The sequence below is a fragment of the Pundamilia nyererei genome, unplaced genomic scaffold (genome assembly GCF_000239375.1).
Source record: "Pundamilia nyererei isolate P.nyererei 1_Seehausen unplaced genomic scaffold, PunNye1.0 scaffold00006, whole genome shotgun sequence".
NCBI classification, from domain to species: Eukaryota; Metazoa; Chordata; class Actinopteri; order Cichliformes; family Cichlidae; genus Pundamilia; species Pundamilia nyererei.
Window position 1 is genome coordinate 2,994,435 of NW_005187407.1, and position 14,632 is coordinate 3,009,066.

At 38.3% G+C, this 14,632-nt stretch overlaps 1 protein-coding gene across 2 annotated transcripts in view; it reads right to left on the bottom strand.

Moving 5' to 3' along the window:
• Positions 1–14,632, bottom strand: part of stpg2 (sperm-tail PG-rich repeat containing 2) — a 56,554-nt gene that overhangs the window by 35,618 nt on the left and 6,304 nt on the right. Inside the window, exons 5-8 of one of the 2 annotated variants that reach the window (XM_013914331.1) lie at positions 14,443–14,555; positions 13,037–13,148; positions 7,792–7,896; positions 476–635 (exon numbers count right to left, since the gene is read on the bottom strand). In XM_013914331.1, the coding sequence (XP_013769785.1) occupies positions 476–635; positions 7,792–7,896; positions 13,037–13,148; positions 14,443–14,555 (490 nt within the window). Of the gene's footprint in view, positions 1–475; positions 636–7,776; positions 7,897–13,036; positions 13,149–14,442; positions 14,556–14,632 lie in introns of both variants that reach the window. The other variant, XM_013914330.1, reaches the window with a different exon arrangement.

Consider the following 14,632-nt stretch of genomic DNA (forward strand, 5'->3'; position numbering starts at 1 on the left):
ACACACACACACACACACACACACACACACACACACACACACAGACACACAAGTCACGTCACTTTCATTTCTTTTCAAAATGTTAACACAAGCTGCAAAGTAGTACTTATTCTTAATTATTACTTGTTAAATTGAGTATAATGGCCATGTCAGGTTAAACTCTGATCTTTCAGAGAACATGGCTTGTTTAAAAAAGCATCAAAGGCTAATAAATACTGTCCTCTAACATTAAAAGGCAGCAATCAAGTGCAAGTCATGTTTGACATGGTATGAATATTAACTGAAAAGCCTCAGCTATTAACTAAGAGAAAGATCTATGTTTCAAAATCTGTGCAAAGCAAGAAACCCACAGTTTGGAGCAACAATTGATTACTAGATATCTGCTAAACTACATTCTACCGGTCAGAGGAAAATCACTGCCTGTGCATTCAAGTACACACAGACATACGCACACACAACAAAAACACATACTGACCTGGTGTGGTGCCTTTTCTGTGGTTAGAAGAGAAGCGAGGTGCAGTGACACCAAATGGACTTTTCTTTATTCCTGAGGTCCTCTTCAGCAGCTCCAGGGCACAGCGCGGGTCATTATATGTACCAACAGGGGGCGACACTTCATTCACAGGGCCAAACCTCTAATGGAAAGAGAATAAAGAGAATGACACAGATGAACGCGTGAAGGAAGAAACACAAAGTGAGGCGTCTTAAGTCAAGTATCCAGCACACACTGAAATTTCACAATTCAATGTTTAACAGCCCTCTTCTATCAATCAAATAGAGACCAACACAGTTTCATCTCCTCGGTGTCCATCTGGAACACAGTAACAAATCCAGCTGCAAATATCCACAGACTCCGCTTCAATCAGTCAAAGCTTTACTTTACCAGAGTCAGCTGGGCCCTCATCTCTGTCCAGGTCATTTGGGATGAAAAGCAGTGGTGGAGGAAGTTCCCATGGTGATATGGGTTTGTTTTTATATCAACAGTCTTTGTTCCTAATAAAGACGTTTTTTGGCAGAAGTATGAGCAAACATACACAGCTGAAAAAAATCAAGAGAGTTGGGGAAATTGTGTAATGATTGAACTGGGGTTAACATACAGTAGATATTTTGTTGGAGCACAGCAGGGCTTTGAGATGCTAATCTGCAAGCACTAGTTTGATTGGTTTAAACGACTACTGTACCACATTTGATAAACCTAAGTCATCAGCGTGATTAAGTTTCTCCCCTTAAAACCTAAATAAACTGAACAATACATTTTTAAAAATTCCAGATGTAGCAAATACTGTAAGATACAAATTAAAACTCATATATACAAATTAATATTTAATAATTATATTTTAATTCGTCAGAAGATTCAATAAACAATTCATTTAAAAAATAAATTTCTGGCAATTATTTAATAGTTCAGGCTTTAAAGGGTTAACATAAAAAACACAGGTGGGGCAGATGACATATCAATAGCATAAGCAGAGTAATAAATGAAAGTAAAGTTATTGCATTTCATCATGAGAAGGACACAAATTTCATGACAATTCATTCAAATACTCATTGAGATATTTCAATCAGTAACAAAGTCAGACAACAACACAAATCACTATCCATAAAGCCATAGTTCTTTCCTGCCTTTTTGCCTCAAATCTCAAATCCCAATTACATGTGGAAAAGCTCTTCTGACAAAACTAAAAAACACTAAAGGCAAAATAGAAAGAGCAAAAGTGATAATGAAATCAATGACACAAAAAATGAGAGCAGAATGCATACAGAGAGAACTAAGTGGCAGGATAGAAAATGAGATGGAGAAACAGCATCTTCAATGCAAAGATAATGATTCACACAATCAGGTATGTAATGTTCTTTGAACATTTTGCTGATGGCAGCCTCACTTCCAGGGTGTTTCTCTAATAGTCTATTATAACAACACAGGAAACCAAAGAACCAAAACAGATAAGTTGCCTTTTTAGTCAAGATTACTGAAGGTGAACTATGCGTCAGTTTAACTCACAACGGAACCATTCAGCAGAGGAATACAAATCACCTGATACCTTCAAATGGCAGCGAGGCTATATTAACAATGCCTACCCCCACACAAACCACAGCCAATTCCTCAAATGACTGATGTTCAACTACAGAATGGTCTTAAATATAATGTATTTGGAGGCATGCCAATTATTGATTTACAGTTTGCATTTAAACAAGATGCAGCCTATGGAAAATTAGTTGTGGGGTAATGAATTGTGTTAGTAATGCACAGCTGAATTATTGAGCTTTTTTTTTTAAGGTAAAAAAACGTGAAGGGAAAATAAAGGAAGAAAATATGTTTAGATGGAAGAAAAAAACTGAGCGAAAGTTGAAAATGACACAGTGGGGAAGTTTTTTGGGTTCGAGATTGAAAAGAGAAGAACAAGAATGACAAGAAGAGCTGTCCCAGGGCCAAACCACACTATTTTTTCAAACGCAGTTATAGAGCGGGGGTTTGTGACCATCTGTCAATCTGATTCTGGCTTACTGGCTCTGAGTAAAGTCCTGTTAACAGGCACATTTTCCCTCTTTAACTGACATGCTGAGCTTTGTTACCACTTCACATGGATGCTGGATTTTTTTTCTGCTTCCTGTTGTTCCATTTTTAAGCACATATGATGAAAAATGCCAGAGCAACTCTTTTGAAATTCAAACTCAAAGCCAAAATGTTCATTGGCACTGTTGAGTATTTCAGTGACAGAATGTTATAATGACTGTTAAAGTGAAAAATGAAGACACGGAGAGAAGTGAGACTATAGCCCAAGTACAAGAGCTCTCACTGGTGCCATTTGGCAACAAACAGCTATAAGTTACACTGTTAATGTCAGTTTATACTAAGCAGAAAGAAGGTGGACTACAAAAAGTGAATCCTATGGTGGCACAAAAAGGCCAAGATGTATAACCTTAGCCAAAACGTCTACACATACACAGGGTGGGTGACGTGAGTGTTTTTTACATGGTGTGTTAGTCCACTGAGCATTCAATGTCAGGTCTGAAGAACATAACGTGTATGTGGGTTTGTGTAGGTCGGAAGAAAAAGGACAAAAACTAGGAGAACAACTAAAATTTCTGATAAATTCTGAGATTATTTTGAGTCTGAGCTGTTTCACAAATTCAGAATAGAAAGACTCAGCACACATGCTGCCAGTGTGTAAATTGCTAATAGGCTAGAGCTTGACTCAGCACTCAGCAGAGACAGTCAAATTTACATGAATAAAGTGAGATAATGAGTTCTTTGAACAGAAATAATTGTATAGCATTAAAGACATTCTTTCTTGAGTTTAACCCCCTAGGACCTGGCCTCCACATATGTGGACATCACATTTTGGGTTATTTAGACCAAAATACTCAATTTTAATCTACAAGGGCCTGATATCCACTTATAAGGACATTATACTGCTACTGTTGTATCGAAATTTTAAATGAATGTCCTTATATGTGGCTCTCATTTTTCTTAGAAACAAAAATTAGGTTAAAAAAAAATGTCTAGTAATTCTTTGTTTTTACATTGATCAGGTCCCAATCAGCCCAAAAAGTGAAATTAAAAATGCATGCCGTGGAAAAGTTCGGGTCTTAGGAGGTTAAAGAACAAGAATTGGGTGATGCTGTATTTTACCTTGACAAGCCCAAGGCTTATTAACTTCTCTTTGTGAGCATGATTGACTACAAATGGTAGTTTGTCTTTGACAGCATAAAAAGGATTTGTTCTACAGCACTCTTGGACTGACCAATACTCAGTGCAATGGAAAAGTTAATGGAAATCAGTGAAGATCTAAGAAGCAGACTGTAGATTTAACTACGATCATTAGTCCTAACAACTATATGTAAGTAGAAGTTGTTCGAATGTGTCACCATTTGTAGTGGTGACACACCTTGAGTCTGGAAGAAGACCCAAGGTGTGTCACCCACAGACAAAAAGAAATTGGTGCAGATTTCAGAAACCAATAAGGCTCAAGTTGGTCATTAACTGGTCATTAACAGTGTCACTGTTCACAGTGAAGTGAGTTTTTGATTGCCGTGGACCAAGATGATGCCAACGAAGAAAGAAAGAAAAATCAAAACCTCAGCTGAAAGCTGCAACTGCACACGTGGACGAGCCAAATGGAGGAAGGTTTTATTGTCAGACGAGACAGATTGAGCTATTTGGCCTCACTGACAAGAGTAATGTTTGATGGGGTAAAGGTAAGTCTTTCAATCCTAAGAATACTGTACCAAGAAGAGAGGTCACATATCCAGCCAGAGTAAGATAAATAAAGATGTATACTGTACAATTACACAGGAAAAACAACAGTTCAAAAGAAATCCTTAAAAGGCAGAAATTACCATGATATACATGCCCATGATGAGTGTATGTAAATTTCTGACCACAACTTTAAATACTATCAGTGTGCTGCACATTAAACTCAAGGCTTTGTTTCTAGGCCACATCAACACTAAGGGAGTAAGGAACATCACGGTTTGTACTAAATCACATTTAGATCACAAACAATAGCATCTGCTAGATAATGTTATCTTCATAGCTTAGCTACCATTTTCCATTTGTATTCAAATATCAGATGACAAACGCGATGTCTTCTTAAACACTCTATACTGACGCATACATGAAATTCATTTTTTATGTTCTCAGGTTGTCTCTGCACAGCATCAGCTGCAGAAACATTTCTAAGCTCCTTTTAGGATTTTGTGAGAGCTTCACGGCTCTATGCTTATTCAAGCATTATCATCTATAAATAAAAAATAAATAAAATCACGCAATCCACAGACCGTGATTTTTATTAAAATGTGTGGATTATATGAGGAGCGATCAAAAAGTTTTGTGGCTCAACCAATAAAAGGCACCTGATTTAAATTTAGCTGTTCTACCCTTCAAGGTTGTCACACATCTGAATTCACATGAATTCATGGAGCAAAGCCTCATAAATGTCGAAAAATGACAGGCAATCTCCTGTCTGCATTCCTGATCTCATGAGGCACTTTAGGGCTTAAAGATTGTGAACTCCTTCGCTGAAGACTGCTGTTTGCTGTCTGTGTCATAACCACTGATTATACTTATCATAAACGTTGGATCACGGGAAGTCGTCCAGAGGTATGTATGCAGAGACCACCTTGAAGAGGATGGTGGATGAATTTAATTTACATATTTTCTTCATCTACCTTTTGGTTTGTTGTGTACAGAGTCCCAAAACTTTTCATTTTCACATCTTAGTGATTATTTACCATCAAATTCAAAAAATGAGGTTGTATTTTTATTTTTTTTTTAATGAGGGTATGGGGAGAAGCAGAAAAAAACAACCAAACAAAAACATGGGGACAAATACAGAAACGCATTAAGTATAGCACACAGAAAGGTCTTACAAGCGATCAGACAACGAGTAAATAAATAAAGGGACTGGACGACTGGAAAAGTGAGACCAAATAAAATCCATGTTTTCACAATGTGTCAGATTGATGCTTTGATATTGGAAAATTGGGAAGTCAAAGGGAGGAGAGATGAGAACTGGAAGATTCCAACTGTTCCTCTTTTATCCTTGCCTCTCTTGCTTCTTTCACCCCTCCCTCCTTTCCTCGTTTCCTTTCCATCCCTCCACAGGATAACAGTGTCAGATGGAACCGGACTCACAGTGAGACGAAGATCTAAGAAAACTGTCGCTCTCAGTACTTCACTGAAGATGACTTGTGACACATGCACGCACACACACGCTTCTTGGTGGGTGTCAGTGACGACATCACAGGGTCGATGCACCAACACAGCATGTGGTCGAGGAAATTAGGTCATAGCAAACTGTGACACACACACACCCATGCATGCACACACATGCATAAAATACATCCAAGAATCTAGCATTGGCCGTTTTCACCAGTAAAACTTTTACGTTTTAGATCTAATAAAGGTAGTTTTTGGAATGTGTTTATGCATGTGTGTGTATATCCCAACTGTGCTTGCATATCAGCAGCAACTTGAATCTGAATCTGACTGCACCTAATATACACACAATCTGAATTCGTAATTATGTGTGAGAACATGCACTATCACGTGTGTCAGAGCGATAATGAAATCAGTCTGAGAATTTCACAGGACTAGATCTGTGGGCCAGTGCCACGGAGGAGGAGAAGACAGCTATTCTTGAAACGTGAAACTACACATTTTCACGTCCTTCATCTTCGCTCCTCTGAGCCTCTTAATAAACTCATCTTCACCCCTATCTGAAGAATCCCTCCCATCCCAGCACATCAATTAAACAAGCCAAGAAGGGCTCAGTGTTGTGGATCTGTAACTGATCTGAAAGTATTTCATATTAAAAAGCAATCTCCTTTGAGATATTGTACAGTAAATTGAATATATTTGATTCCTGTAGATTATGTCCAAGCCATCATATATTTCAGCCTGTCATCAGACTCAGAGCTATGAGACCACTGGTTTGAGAAAAGAAGAAACACTTTAGGACTGTACCTGGTGTAGTACTGTCTAGTGCTATATATAGCTTATAATGGGACTGACTACATGAAAAGAATTCAGATTAGGAGGGAGTTGTCTCAGACAGTGGATGAACTGAGAGGTTGTACTATGGCGCAGTATAAAATAGATAAAGATTTGGAGTCTAAGAATAAATTTATGGATTTGCAAAATGACCGTAACAGTTCCTCTTTGAAAATGATAAAATATAAAGGTGTGTCACCAACCCCTTTATTCATATTCTATCTTACAATCAATATCATGTCAACTAGACACTTGCTGCAGTTGCTAGGAGACAGCTAACTACTACATAAATACCTAACTGTAGTACAGTAGTTACTGGGGGTTATAACTCTGATACAAACAGAGGTTTAATTAATAGATGTTAATAATAATGATTTATTTTTACATAAAATTAAAAGTAGAGAAATTATAGAAGCATTCTTGCATTTAATCTAAATCTGTCAGATCGTGCAGACCAGAGGAGAGGACCCAAATGCAGTTGCATGGACACAGGAGCTAAGTGAAGGCAAGCCGTTTATTTAGGCTGATAGACAAAAACTAATACAAACGTGAGAAAACCAAACAAATTACTAAACTAGAAAGCTAAACTGGGAAATTAAACACTAGAAACCTGGAAGCCTTGGAACATAGAAACACATGAGAGGTAAACAGATGCTCTCACAAAGGACCAAGGAAAACAGAGACAATATACACAATGTGGGATGATCAGAGAAGTGGAAATACATGGGAACACAGCAGGAAGAAATTTGCACATAACGAGACAATGGAAGCAAAACTAAAAACCATGCACATCAGATGAGGGACTGACAAAATAAAACAGGAAGTAGCATGCACAGCAAGACTCAGACAAGGACACACAAGCTTGACACTAGGACAGGGATAAACAAACACGAGAGAACACAACAGGCAGGAAGACAAGGACGAAACACAAGAAGAACATGGGAACAGGTAAGGGAGACAAAACCCCAAGACATAACTGGGATAAGATAGAGAGAGAGAGCAGGAGACACAGAGCATGAAAACAAACAAACATAGAACCATGGCAGACCTAACATGGAAGATCCTAAGGGCAGAACATAAAGGTGAGTGTAAGAAGACAGGAGGAGAACACTAAAGAAACACTAAGACAAGACTGAGGGATTACAAAGTTATTGCAATACTGCCCAGTAAGATACAAATAAATGAACTGACATAAAATCAATGCAACAGCAACACAAAAACCAATACATAAAACTGAAATATACCATATTATCCTGAAACCAACATAGGTTACCACAGACCTGTCTGGACTGTACCTCAGTTTTTGAGAGGAAGGTACAAGAGAATTTCGGCAGGCCGCCAGGCTCAACAGGTTTCTCAAACTGACTTCTGATGTGATACTGGCCTGGACCAGGAACTCCCTGTTGGGAAACAGAAAGTGAAATTTACAGTACATCAAAGGTGAAATTTATCGGGATGCATTTAAATGATTTGCTAATATCACCTTTCGTGTAGCTGTGTCAATAAGAAAAACAGGAGAAAAGCTGAGGAAGTGAAAGAAACAGAGGATAGGATGCAAGGACAGAGTTTCTGAGATTGCACTTTCCTGTATCTCTTATGAATGATGAGCACTCACTGGCAAGGAGATGAGGCTGAAATATTAAGAAGATCGAACGGAAAAAGAGCAGAGAAAAAAAATGCAGCTAATGATGAGTAACTTGTGAATACATACAGGAAAAAGCCCTTTTCTTTCTCTGCTCTCCAATCAAGTCATTTATGTAAAGAAACAGAGCAGAAAAAACAATCAGCATTAAGTGTGCACAGTGTTTGTGCTTTTGTGTGACCGAGCTGTAATAGTCATGTCATACGCCAACTTAAGAAGACTACGTAATTTTGAGGCAGCAATCATTGCATCTGGCAAAGCAGCAAACAGCACTCACAGAGAGGCTGACAGTGAGAGGCTAAGAAAACCTGGACACTTTCTTACAATCACACCTACGCACATTTCCACACTGCCTGATACAGAGCTGGGCATTTTTCTGTCGGTTGGAAAACAACAAGGTTTCTCTGCTGCAGGTGGTTTAACTAGTTCTGCAGTAAAACATCACAGAATTCTTTGGCCATTGTTAGCACTGTGAGGGGGAAGCTCAGTGAACCTCTGGACCTTCCCCATGCCATAGGACAGCTCAGAGTCTATTAATGAACAATGACTATATTGCCCTCTTATTTCCTTTCCTCTTAATCAAATTTGCCACGGTGTGCTTCACGTACAGTAAGACTGCCACCATTTTCTTAGGAAACCTGTTTTACTGATTTGCAGCACATACCTATAACATTCTTTCCACATTTAATAATGATAAGAAGATATGTGCCTGTTTTGTCATTCATAAGAATTTGGTTTGCAAAGACTTTCTGAAGAGATTTACAATGCTTTTATTTCATCATTGCATATGCAAATACATTTGCATATGTGCTCAAAAAGAGTCTTCAAAGCTGGCTGGTTAAAATCAAATCCAGTAAAATACATGTGTAACTTGAGAGAAAGGAACTCTGTGTAAAGGTTTCTGCATGCAAGTTATTGCCAAGTGTTCAAGAAAAACTGTATTCTACCTGAGCACTCAAAGCACTTTATATAACAGACCTCATTCTCCCATTCATACAAGCACTTTTCCCCCCCTAAGCTTAAATGCTTTCTGTCTAACTTTCACACTCCGATGGATGCATCAGAGAGCAGCTCAAGGGTTGCCCAAAGATATCTGCCATGCTGTCTGGAGTAGCCAGGGATAAAACCATCAACCTTCCGATTAGTAGATGACCTGCTCTACAGCCACGCCAACTTTATACAACTTCTCTATTATTTTAGGGTCTTTGCCTTACAGCATAAAGTACTTTGAGGAGACCGTGGTTGTGATTTGGCTGTATTTACATAAAATTGAATTAAACAGAACTTTAAGCTTTTGTATAGTGTCTTTGTTGATACAGTTTTAAATCAAACCATACAGTATATAGACATTCTTAATTTTTTTTACAAAGATAACAATGCCTTTCTGTCCCAACACACATATTATAATTAAAACGCATTTAAATGAATATATTGCATGCCCAATAGGCTCAATTTACAGTTTTAGAGGTAGGTAATCCTGTAAGTTAAACTTCCTGCCAAGAATTCTTCCTTCTTCCCCCCTGGGAGCTGTGCTGCTTCCCTGTTTCTAAATATATCACATGCTGCAAACATAATATCACCACCCGTGATAACATTAACATGATATTCACAGCATTTTAAAGGTGAACTGACAGTGTAATTTGTATATCCAGGGTTATATCAGACACTGCACGGGTACAACTTTATCTGTTTTTCTTGTGTTTGCAGGGATGCACACTGTAATGGTATCTTAAAGTGGTTTGCTCAGATATTGCCCTAGCTATGTCAGAATGTCTATTTAATGGGTAAATCCTGCACACAGACTCTTAAAGTCTATAGGACACCAGCAGCCCCGAGCCATTAGAGGCAGACTGTCTGCTGATCTCCAGGAAGTAAAGGTGTTTGTCCTGAGTGTCCCCACTGTGGGAAATGACCCATCTGGTCAGTGTATGTATGTGTGGGAGTACATATGGGTTGACATGTGAGATACTAATGATGACGGATGGAGGTGCAACCAACATGGTTGGGGGTCCAAATACAGCATATAGAACACACAAAAAAGACACAGACAGTAAAGTCAGTGAGAAATTTCAGGTAAATTGAAGGTACGTGTTTAAACAAACTGTTTAACGGTTAAATATAGATAAAGAAAAGTGAAGAGAAGTAAAACAGCAATAAGAGGCTGTGAGAGACAAAAGGAAAACAAGTAATGGGAAAAGCATAAATGACAACAAAAAAAACCTAAACGGTGCATTTACCTTTTTTCATGAAATCCAGCCTTCACCTCGCCCTCTCTAACCCACCGATCGGTAAAATAAGGCATCACAGACCATTACTCTGCCAGCACAGTCAAGTTCATATGCAGGTGAATAACTACCCTCTACTCATCCACTTCCAATATATTAGTCTGTAGTAAAAGCTTATGTTTTACTGCCCCCTATGAGATGAACTAGTGAACTGTCTTTCAGCTTAGAAAAATCCATTAGGAATCCAACATATTTACCCGGTTCTCCATGTAAAGATCACACGTTAGTTACCTGTTAATCAAAGGCCTGTTGTTGAAAGGTACTACCATATACATTGTATTTTAGTGTAATTAAATAATAACATGACATGCTCAAACAGAAGGTTAGAGGACTCATTAGGCGGGGTCAGAGGCAGTGCTCATTTTTCAATCATAATGTGATTATGATGGCTTTACATTAAATGGTACTTACAAAAGGACCATAACACAGAGATCATTTTTATAATTAAGTGTGATTAGATTTATTTGTGGTCAGCATGTAGCATTCTCAGGAAGAAAAAAAAAACACATAGTGTGACAGTGCTGTTAGTAAGTTTCCTGCCTCAGCTTGTAGCACAGCTCACTTTGTGTGCTCAAGCTTGTTTTTCCTCAGTCTTTTTAGTTCCAAGGTTGGTTAGTGCCTTAAAAATAGCAGGTTCTGCTGTCTTGTTATTTTTTCTGATTTTAGAGTAAGACTACTGAAACAAATATGAGAAAATATCATAAAATATATAAGTAACACAAATAAAATTAAGCCAGTGACTTCAATGTCTATTATTGAGCATAACTGAGCAAGATTATTTAATAATTGAATGGACACATTCAAGTCTTTGTTTTACAAAAGCATAATTCAACATTATTCTTGTGCTGTATTGTACTATGTTGGCTAATAATTCATACAGCAATAGCTCAAATAACTACAGTGCTGTGAAAAACCTACCTCGCCCCATGTGAAAAACTAACTACAAATGGAGAAAACTTTAAACCAAGGAGAACACCACTGCTGACCAAAAACAACACAAAGCTTCGTCTCACATTTGCCAAAAAACATCCTGATGATTGCAGAGACTATTAGGAAAATATTCTGTGGACTGATGAGACAAAAGCCAAACTCTCTGGAAGGTCTGAGTCCTGTTAAATCTGGTGTAAAACTAATGCAACATTTCACAAAAAGAACATTGTACCAACAGACAAACATGATGGTGGTTGCATCATGGTCTAGGACTGCTTTGCTGCTTCAGGACGACTTGCCATAGTTGATGGAGCTGTTCTGCTCTCTACAAGAAAATCCTGAAATCAAATGTCCAGTCATCAGTTTCTACCTTGAAGCTCAAGAGCACTTGAGATAGATAGATGCAGCTGGACAATAAACCAAAAAAAAAAAGAAGTCTGGACTTAAATTCAAATTTGCGATGATTTGGCATGACCTTAAACATGCCCTCCAAAAGTGATGAGAAATAAATCACTGTCAGTTGCTGCAAATGCTTGATTGCAGTTCTTGCTAGCAAAGGTGGCACAACCAGTTATTAGGTTTAGGGGCAATTACTTTTTCACACAGGGCCAGGTAACATGTAAGTGGAACTGGATGTGGAAGGGGAGAAATACTTGTTCATGATACTGCATAAGTTAGTTGCTGTCAGCTCTGTAGAGCATTTGTGTGTTAGTGTTTTGCCCACTGTTTTCACAAGCCACAGCTTTATTTTTCAGCTTTACTTTGATCAGTCATTTTGTGGCAGCAACAAGAAACTTCTCTTAGCCAAAATGATCCTATAAACTAACTGACAGATACATGTCCAAAAACTAAAAGACTGAGGGACCAGTTCGTGAACATAGTGGAGTAGTCATCAGCTAAAGAGTCAGTTTAGCTGATGTCTTTACAAAAAACCTGTAAAGACCAAAAACAAAGATGAAAGGAGAGTGAATATCGCACTGACGTTAACCAAGTAAATAGAGACGTGACTCAGTAAATGTTCTGTGTCTGCTTGATGTCTGCTACTGCGTTCACCACTAGGCTAACAGCGTGATAGCACTGGAAGGTGCTGGATTTTGCTGACATTTTAATTAGCACTTGTGACCAGAATGGCCACTCTTTAGGATAATCATTTGGGTTACTTAGAATGTGAATCTCCTGTCACTTAAAGTTGGCTCCAAAATCAAGTCAATCCCCAGATGCTCAGTTTAAAACTTTACTTGCTTGATGCAAAAAACTGTTTTGGATTCTATGGCTAATTTTTCTCTTTATTCCCACTTTCTTTTTTAATAACAAACAGGTTTAAACTGAACTAAGAAATAAAAGTAATCAAGATCATGTGCATCAGCACTCTATGTGACATATGGGTGCCAACCAGAGGGAGCTGTGTGTTTGCTAGGTGTCACCTCAGCTGATTCCAGTCATTGAACTAGACCTCTTGACTGTGTTGGCAGTGTTTGTGAGCATTTTAATGCATTTATTGGAAAAATTATATGGCTTGTATTTACTGTAGTGATCAATGCCACCTTGGCTGCATCAGCCTTTCCCATACAGATTGTGAGCTCAGAGTTTAACCTTGATTCATGCCCTCTAAAGCTTTTTTTTTATCATTGATTTAAACCTTTATATATGGAATCAAAGGGATACAAAGTCATGCCAACCCACCTTCTTTTCTGCCTGCATGGACACAAGTTCATGGTAGCGAGGGATGGCAAGCTCAACTCTACCTCTCTGATCCTTTTGAAGGTTCACATTCTCGTACTGTGTTTCTGGGACTCTACAGGAAAAAGAGGCAATGACAATGTCTTTCAAAATAGAAAACATAGGCAAACAAGTATAATATATACAAAGGGGGAGGTGTTCAAAAGCATACAAAATAGAACAGAAAAAATGAGAATTGGGGAAAAAATATACTGACTGAGTGGCAAAGACAAATGTGGAGTGGAAAAATAAATAGAAAGAGAACAGCAAAGCAAAGAAAGTGGGAAGCAGGGGAGAAGAGTGGAAAGTTATAATCCAGAGTAAAGGAGCTCATAAGGATGAAATGCCTGTAATAACTGTAACAGGAGCAAAGACTGAATATACTGTTATTTTTAAACATTTCCAGTAGTCACATGTGTGCCACAGACATGGCTGTGTGGATGTTTTAATGTCTACCTGCACCAGTAAACCACCTTCCTTTTTATTACTTCTGCTGCCAAGGGACAATGATGCTCGAATGGTTTGGGTTCTGTTTGATCAGAAGGTCAGAGTTTCAGCCCCAGCCACCACTAAAATTAACCTGCTGAACCCTTTAGCAAGGCTGCTAACCCTTTCTGATAAAGATGTACCATATCATCGCTGACACCAGCTGTCTAACAACGGTGAGGCACAGTCAAAAGAATTACACTATGTTGCAAAGGAAACGTAACAAATAAGGGCTTCTTCTTCTTCTTTTTCTTCTAAGTCAATTCCTTTATGAATAGCTGAGCTGAGTGTGTGCCCACCCATGTAGAAGTGCTTAGTAAGCGCCATACTCTGTGGCCATCAATAGAAATGGTATTTGAAAAATGTCAACTGTAATGCTCCAGCTATAGGATCAAAGTAATATTTCACTTTGGAAGAGCAGCCTCTCTATTCAGCACACATCTTGGTAGGAGTTCAAGAGCAGTGAACATCTGAGATCCCATGCAGGGTAGAGTCTTATCTAACCACCCTCTCAGCTCCTTGCTTCAAGATGTGAATTTGTGAAAATAAATTCCAAATCCATGCACCGGTGGTTAGCCATCAAATCGATTTAAATATCAATATTTCAGAACTGCACATGATGCTACATGGTTGTTTGGCAAGGCTCTCCATAGGTACTGCAAACTTTAGGAGTTCCTACAGAAAACTTAAATATCAACCATTTTATTTTTTAGGGAATTTAAAATATTTTCCAACCTACATTACCCTGAAAAGAAGACCAAATAATCTTTATAGCAGTTTTATTTTTAAGGCAATCGTTCTTTTTAAGTGTCTTTTCAAGTTACATGCCTGGATTGTTAATTAGCTGTCCATGGGACTGTTTCTAGCAATGATGTGATACTCACAGTTCGGGGTCATATTGTCCTGGAGCTGGTCCCACATCCACCTTCTCCTCAGATCTCCTCCCTGTCATGTTGCCAAAGTGGATCCCTTTATATTTCTGTGTAGAACTCGTCTCCTGGAAATGAGAGAAGAGAAGAGAAGAGAAGAGAAGAGAAGAGAAGAGAAGAGAAGAGAAGAGAAGAGAAGAGAAGA